At 37.6% G+C, this 8,686-nt stretch overlaps 1 protein-coding gene across 1 annotated transcript in view; it reads left to right on the forward strand.

Moving 5' to 3' along the window:
* The window catches only part of LOC124021738 (polycystin-1-like), a gene marked incomplete at its 3' end in the record, with an annotated part of 147,470 nt that extends 138,808 nt beyond the window's left edge, over positions 1 to 8,662 (forward strand). The window contains 6 exon segments of the mRNA XM_046336870.1: positions 925 to 1,117; positions 1,233 to 1,403; positions 6,193 to 6,336; positions 6,642 to 6,852; positions 7,093 to 7,219; positions 8,540 to 8,662. Of these exon segments, the coding sequence (XP_046192826.1) occupies positions 925 to 1,117; positions 1,233 to 1,403; positions 6,193 to 6,336; positions 6,642 to 6,852; positions 7,093 to 7,219; positions 8,540 to 8,662 (969 nt within the window).
* Between the last annotated feature and the right edge of the window lie 24 nt (positions 8,663 to 8,686).

The raw sequence follows: 8,686 nt of genomic DNA on the forward strand, positions 1-8,686 counted from the left end.
TCACCCATGACTGCGTGGCCATGCACGGCTCCAACCAAATCATCAAGTTTGCAGACGACACTACAGTAGTGGGCTTGATTACCAACAACGACGAGACAACCTACAGGGAGGAGGTGAGGACACATGATCGTGGACTTCAGGAAACAGCAGAAGGAGCACCCCCCCCATTCACATCGATGGGATCGCAGTGGAGAAGGTGGAATGTTCTAAGTTCCTCGGCATACACATCACGGACAAACTGAAATGGTCCACCCACACAGACAGTGTAGTGAAGAAGGCGTGAACCTCAGGAGGCTGAAAAAATTTGGCTCGCACAACGCATCACCGGGGGTGCCCTCCAGGACACCTACAGCACCCATTCTCACAGGAAGGACAAAAATATAATCAAGGACAACAACCACCCGAGCCACTGCCTGTTCACCCCGCTACCATCCAGAAGGCGAGGTCAGTAGAGGTGCATCGAAGCTGGGACCGAGAGACTGAAAAACAGCCTCTATCTCAAGGCCCTCAGACTGTTAAACAGCCACCACTAACATAGAGAGGCTGCTGCCAACATACAGACTCAAATCATTGGCCACTTTAATAAATGGATCACTAGTCACTTTCAATAATACATACAAATGTTTACATATCTTACATTACTCATTTTATACCATCTATTGCATCTGGCCTGTGCCGCTACATGTATAAGGTGGTTGTTGTGGAAGTGTTAGATTACTTGTTAGATATCACTGCGCTGTCGGAACTAGAAGCATTTCGCTACACTCTCGTTAACATCTGCTAACCATGTAACCAATAACATGTGATTTATGTTGACACATCTGTTCCAAGCCAACCGCCTGAGGAAACACACTGTAATGTTACGATGCCCTACTGTGAAATCAGCTGACTTTCACACACATCTTCTCTCCTCTCGTCCTTTAGGAGCGGGGGGTTCCCAGCCTCGTGGTGTTGTTGACGTGTGTGGTGGGGTTGCTGTGTTACGCCGTGGCGGCGGCCATCTTACATAAACTGGACCAGCTGGACCTGAGGAGGGCGGGGACGGTGCCGCTCTGTGGACACGACGGAACATTCAAGTACGAGGTGCAGGTCAAGACCGGCTTCAGCCGCGGGGCAGGTGAGAAGGCAAAGGTTACGGATTCAAATGCAAAGAAATTAGACTTTTAATCAAAGGGCAGAAACATATAATTATTACATGCTGTGTATATCTAACTCCTCCCCCTGTCTGCTAGGCACGTCGGCACATGTAGGCATCAGTGTGTACGGCTGTGAGGGGCGTAGCGGGCATCGACACCTGGACAGCCCCGGGGCCTTCGCACGTAACGGACTGGACATCTTCCACATCGCCACGGAAACTAGCCTGGGCAGCGTCTGGAAGATCCGCGTCTGGCACGACAACAAGGGTAGGAGGACACACACACACTAACACACATGGAGGTACTTTGGATTTTTGAAAAGCATGTTACAAGTACAATGTCATATTATTATTATTATTCATATAGTTATTATTCATAGTATTATTCATAGTATTATTCATAGTATTATTCATATTTATATTATTATTATTCATATTATTATTATTATTATTCATAGTATTATTCATAGTATTATTTATATTTATATTATTCATATTTATTATTATTATTATTCATATTATTATTATTATTAATATTATTCATTATATTATTTATATTATTATTTATTATTCATATATTATTCATATTTATATTATTATTATTCATATTATTATTATTATTATTCATAGTATTATTCATAGTTATTATTATTAATATTATCATATTTATATTATTATTATTCATATTATTATTATTATTATTCATAGTATTATTATTAATATTATTCATATTATTATTTATATTTATATTAATATTATTCATATTATTAATTATTTATATTAATATTATTCATATTTATATTAATATTTATTTATTATTCATATTTATATTAATATTATTCATATTATTATTTATATTTATATTATTTATTATTTATATTAATATTATTCATATTTATATTATTATTATTCATATTTATATTAATATTATTCATATTATTATTCATATTTATATTATTATTATTCATAGTATTATTCATAGTATTATTCATATTATTATTTCTATTAATATTATTCATATTATTATTTATATTTATATTAATATTATTCATATTTATATTAATATTATTTATATTAATATTATGCATATTATTATTCATATTTATATTAATATTATTCATATTTATATTAATATTATTCATATTATTATTCATATTTTTTATTATTATTATTTTATTCTTATTATATTTATATTAATATTATTCATATTATTATTCATATTTTATATTATATTAATATTATTATATTTATATTATTATTATTCATATTTTATATTAATATTATTATCATTATTATTATTATTATCAATATTATATTATTATTATATTATTATTATTATTATTCATTATATTATATTAATATTATTATTCATATTTATTATTAATATTATTTATATTATTATTCATATTATTATCATTATTATTATTATTATTCATATTATTATCATTATTATTATTATTATTATTCATATTTATATTAATATTATTCATATTATTATCATTATTATTATTATTATTATTCATATTATTATTCATATTTATATTATATTATTCATATTATTATTATTATTTATTTATATTATTATTATTCATATTATTATTATTATTATTATTATTATTATATTATTATTCATATTTATATTATTATTATTCATATTATTATTCATATTTATTATTATTATTATTATTATTCATATTTATATTATTATTATTCATATTTTATTCATATTTATATTATTATTATTATTATTTATATTATTATCATTATTCATATTATTATTATTATTATTATTCATATTATTATTCATATTTATATTATTATTATTCATTATTATTATCATTATTATTATTATTATTATTCATATTATTATTCATATTTATATTATTATTATTCATAATATTATTCATATTTATATTAATATTATTCATATTATTATCATTATTATTATTATTATTATTCATATTCATATTATTCACATTATTATCATTATTTATATTATTATTAATATTATTCACATTATCATTATTTATTATTCATATTATTATTTATACAAAACATGTTTGGTCCACCAGCCACTGTGGCAGATAGAAAGACAAATCTACCAGCCACTCAGAGGATTTTTACCAGCCCCCCTCAATCAGCTCAAATTAAACCAACAAAACACTAAATAACGGATGAACATGCTTTGTAATGTTCCTAAAAAAATAATAATGTATTACTAGTAAGAAGTAATGTGGTCAGTGCTTAGTTCTGGACTGTTTTGTTCCAGAACCTATTTGGCCGGATCCAGTACCTCTCCTGGCATGAAACATCGGTACTTTTTGAAATGTAAACATTTGAATTGAAGTGATCAAAGTTCTTGCCTATTCGTTCATTTGAAAGATAATAAATCATTCAAACGTAGTGTGAAAAAGTACTTACAGCTTAGGTCTGATATTCTAAGAGTTGATTCGGGTTGTATTCGAGTTGGCGCAACATCGCACCCTGTTTGAGACCAACACGTGGCCATGGCTGTGTGAGTAGCAAGCCTGTATCTCTCACAGAACTAGAATGAGATTCCCTTTCTGTGTTCTCTCTCCCTCTCTGTTCTGATAGACATGAACCTGCAACTGTCATCTGTCCAGCGTTGCACTTCATCATTCATTTAGTTACAGAACCAAGGCTGTCTGTTCAGAAAGAAATGAAATGATTCAGTTTGTCCTACTACACCATGAGAAGGTCTATCATTTAGCCACAGAGGATCAATAGTTTCTTTTGAAAAACTGCCTGGCTGTGGATTGTGTGTAGCCCAATAACAAGGCCTACAGTCAGGGATGTGCTGCACATCTGTCAGTGAACGACAACATGCAGACAAAACAGGCCTTTCACAATATTTCAAATAGAAATCGCAGGGAAACACAGGTTGGAAAGCAATTGTCTCCTGCAGAAAACAGAAGATTGTTACAAACAAATATTGTTTTACATAGTAAAGAGAGAGAGGCTTTTGGCACAAACACATCAGACATCACTGGTGAGTGATCTGAGCATCATTAGGTGAGTGATCTGAGCATCATTAGGTGAGTGATCTGAGCATCATTAGGTGAGTGATCTGAGCATCATTAGGTGAGTGATCTGAGCATCATTAGGTGAGTGATCTGAGCATCATTAGGTGAGTGATCTGAGCATCATTAGGTGAGTGATCTGAGCATCATTAGGTGAGTCAGTGAAACTGGAAAGCATTTTTAGGACTATAATTTCCTCCTCACATTGTGTCTCATCCAGGTCTGGACTATTGATGGGTTCAAGTTTGTTTTTATTGACCTCAGTTTGTCCGTGTCAAAGTAGCCTGTCATTTCGCTCACAGTTTAAAAAAACATTAGACCAAAGTCTCCAATCATGTAAAATGATGTAGAATTGCATGAACATAAAGGCAACATTTTTCCGGGACCACATTTTTTTACAAACCCTAGGCTACTAAAATGTAGGCTACTAAATCTAGGCTACTAAAATGTAGATGCCTCTACTGTACTGCTCTATGCCACGATGCAAACGATGATGAAGATGATATGCATGCAATGGTTTATGATAAACATTTTCAGGTACCTCAGAGCTCCCCAGGTCCCCCCTTCCTCCACTCACTGAATGTGGTGTATTGTTTCATTACATTTTTTGTGACGTGAGTCTTTTAGCCAAAATATCACAGATGAGACAAAAAATGTTCAGGTTACCATGGTAATGCGACTAAAGTGAAATTTGTGCCTGTGAGATTGAGTCTGGCTAGTAGAAGTGTTATGGTTACCGTGGTAACGTGACTAGAGTCGCGTTTGTGCCTGTGAGATTGAGTCTGGCTTCTAGGAGCGTGGTGGTTACCATGGTAACGCGACTAGAGTAACGTTTGTGCCTGTGAGATTGAGTCTGGCTTCTAGAAGCGTTGTGGTTACCGTGGTAACGTGACTAGAGTCATGTTTGTGCCTGTGAGATTGAGTCTGGCTTCTAGAAGCGTGGTGGTTACCGTGGTAACACGACTAGAGTAACGTTTGTGCCTGTGAGATTGAGTCTGGCTAGTAGAAGCGTGGTGGTTACCGTGGTAACGCGACTAGAGTGACGTTTGTGCCTGTGAGATTGAGTCTGGCTTCTAGAAGCGTTGTGGTAACGTGACTAGAGTCATGTTTGTGCCTGTGAGATTGAGTCTGGCTAGTAGAAGTGTTATGGTTACCGTGGTAACGTGACTAGAGTCACGTTTGTGCCTGTGAGATTGCGTCTGGCTTCTAGGAGCGTGGTGGTTACCATGGTAACGCGACTAGAGTAACGTTTGTGCCTGTGAGATTGAGTCTGGCTTCTAGAGAGTCACGTTTGTGCCTGTGGATTGCATCTGGCTTCTAGGAGCGTGGTGGTAATGGTAATGCGACTAGAGTAACGTTTGTGCCTGTGAGATTGAGTCTGGCTTCTAGAGCGTTGTGGTTTGGTAACGTGACTAGAGTCATGTTTGTGCCTGTGAGATTGAGTCTGGCTTCTAGAAGCGTGGTGGTTACCGTGGTAACACGACTAGAGTAACGTTTGTGCCTGTGAGATTGAGTCTGGCTAGTAGAAGCGTGGTGGTTACCGTGGTAACGCGACTAGAGTGACGTTTGTGCCTGTGAGATTGAGTCTGGCTACTAGAAGCGTGGTGGCGTGGTGGTTACCGTGGTAACGCGCCTAGAGTGGCGTTGTCTTTCCTAGCAGTTGAAACTCAAACATAGAAAAACAACCTAGTCTTTGAACAAAACCATGGAAATGGCCAGGAAAAACAAGGACAAAGTCTCACTTCAGTAGAGGTTAGTTTACATTGAATTAGACCAACTTTTATGCCTGTTCACGGCGCTTCTAAAAATGAATCTTTCACTCAGTTCTTCAAATACATTGAAAACAGCTAATGCAGCATTTATTTTACTGTACATGTGATCATACTTGACTGTTTTTAACTCACAAATGTGAGTGGAATGCTGTGGAGCCCCGCCTTGGCAGGTGGTCATTTAGGCCCTAGATCTCATTGTCAAACCGTAAGCAACCTAGTAAATGTGCCCTTTCTCTCCTCCCAGGTCTGTCTCCAGCATGGAAGCTCCAGTACATCCTGGTGAAGGACCTACAGACAGGAAGCAGTTACTATTTCCTGGTAGAGGAGTGGCTGTCAGTGGACAACGAGAGGACAGATGGAGGCGTGGAGATAGAGGTGGAGGTCTCAGGTAAGGACCCTAACCCCGAGCTCTAAGCCCCTCCCCCTAGCCCCTACCCTCATAGTTTAGTAGTCAAACCCTTAGCCAAATGGTCTCCAACATGGTGCAGGAGTCTATCCACATCTCACCACCGCTGCCTCGACAACTGGTCTAGGGACAGTTTTGTCATATAGCCGTTAAGGATACCAGTTGGACTTTGAACAGGAGCACTGATCACAAATCAGTGGTCCGTTCATTAATACAAACTCACTACTTCCTCTTTTAATTCCTCCTTACTTTTTTTCTGCTTCCTGTGGGCGTGTCCTGACCTTCAGAAGAGGCAGAGCTTCGTCGGTTGCCCCGCCTCCTGAACTGGGAGCTTCAGCGTGCTCTGTGTGAGAGTCACTTGTGGCTGTCGCTATGGGAACGGCCCGTCCGCAGTCCCTTTACCCGCCTCCAGAGGGCAACATGCTGCGCCCTGCTGCTACAGCTCTGTCTGCTGGCTAACACCATGTGGTACAGCACCGTGGCCAATAGGAGCTACAGGTAGGGGGAGTGTGTGTGTGTAGTGCGTGTGTGTGTGTGTCCATGTCTATGTGTGTCCATGCCTGTGTGTGTGTGTGTGTGTGTGTGTGTGTGTGTGTGTGTGTGTGTGTGTGTGTGTGTGTGTGTGTGTGTGTGTGTGTGTGTGTGTGTGTGTGTGTGTGTGTGTGTGTGTGTGTGTGTGTGTGTGTGTGTGTGTGTGTGTGTGTGTGTTCCAGTACTGACTGTGTTGTCCTACTGTAGCTCTGTAGCAGTGTCCAGGCTGGTGGTGGTGAATGTGGAGACTGTGGCTGTGGGAGTGGTCAGCTGTCTGGTGATTTACCCCCTCTACCTGCTGGTCTTCACTCTCTTCAGGATGAGTCGTAGCAAGGTGACACACACACACACACACCTTTAGAACACACATACACACACCTTTAGAACACACACACACACACATACACACACCTTTAGAACAGACACACCTTTAGAACACACATCTTTAGAACACACACCTTTAGAACACAACACACATCTTTAGAACACACACCTTTAGAACACACACCTTTAGAACACAACACACATCTTTAGAACACACATCTTTAGAACACACATCTTTAGAACACAACACACATCTTTAGAACACACACCTTTAGAACACAACACACATCTTTAGAACACAACACACATCTTTAGAACACAACACACATCTTTAGAACACACACCTTTAGAACACAACACACATCTTTAGAACACAACACACATCTTTAGAACACACACCTTTAGAACACAACACACATCTTTAGAACACAACACACATCCTTAGAACACACACCTTTAGAACACAACACACATCTTTAGAACACAACACACACCTTTAGAACACACATCTTTAGAACACAACACACATCTTTAGAACACACACCTTTAGAACACAACACACATCTTTAGAACACACACCTTTAGAACACAACACACATCTTTAGAACACACACCTTTAGAACACAACACACATCTTTAGAACACAACACACATCTTTAGAACACACACCTTTAGAACACAACACACATCTCTATAACACACACCTTTAGAGCACACATCTTTAGAACACAACACTCATCTTTAGAACACACACCTTTAGAACACACATCTTTTGAACACAACACACATCTTTAGAACACACACCTTTAGAACACAACACACATCTTTATAACACACAACTTTAGAACACACCACACATCTTTATAACACACACCTTTAGAACACACATCTTTAGAACACAACACACATCTTTAGAACACAACACACATCTTTAGAACACACATCTTTAGAACACAACACACATCTTTATAACACACACCTTTAGAACACACCACACATCTTTAGAACACACACCTTTAGAACACACATCTTTAGAACACACCACACATCTTTTGAACACAACACACATCTTTAGAACACACATCTTTAGAACACAACACACATCTTTAGAACACAACACACATCTTTAGAACACACATCTTTTGAACACAACACACATCTTTAGAACACACACCTTTAGAACACAACACACACCTTTAGAACACACACATCCACTCGTCACATCTCCACCATTATGCATTTAAATCCCTGAATCCTTCATAAAGGCTCCGTGTGTCTGTGTGTGTTTTGCATCCCGCCGTGTGCGTCCCTGTGTGTGTGTGTGTATAAGTGTGTGTCAGTAGAACAGGTGCCGTCCTCCCAGGTGGACCAGGAGTCAGTGGAGATAGATGACTTCCTGGACAACTCCATGGCAGGAAGCTCCTTCCTCATCTTCAACGGTGTCCCTGGAGAGGTGTGTACGTGGCGTGTGTGTGTG

This window comes from Oncorhynchus gorbuscha, unplaced genomic scaffold, assembly GCF_021184085.1.
Source record: "Oncorhynchus gorbuscha isolate QuinsamMale2020 ecotype Even-year unplaced genomic scaffold, OgorEven_v1.0 Un_scaffold_1191, whole genome shotgun sequence".
NCBI classification, from domain to species: domain Eukaryota; kingdom Metazoa; phylum Chordata; class Actinopteri; order Salmoniformes; family Salmonidae; genus Oncorhynchus; species Oncorhynchus gorbuscha.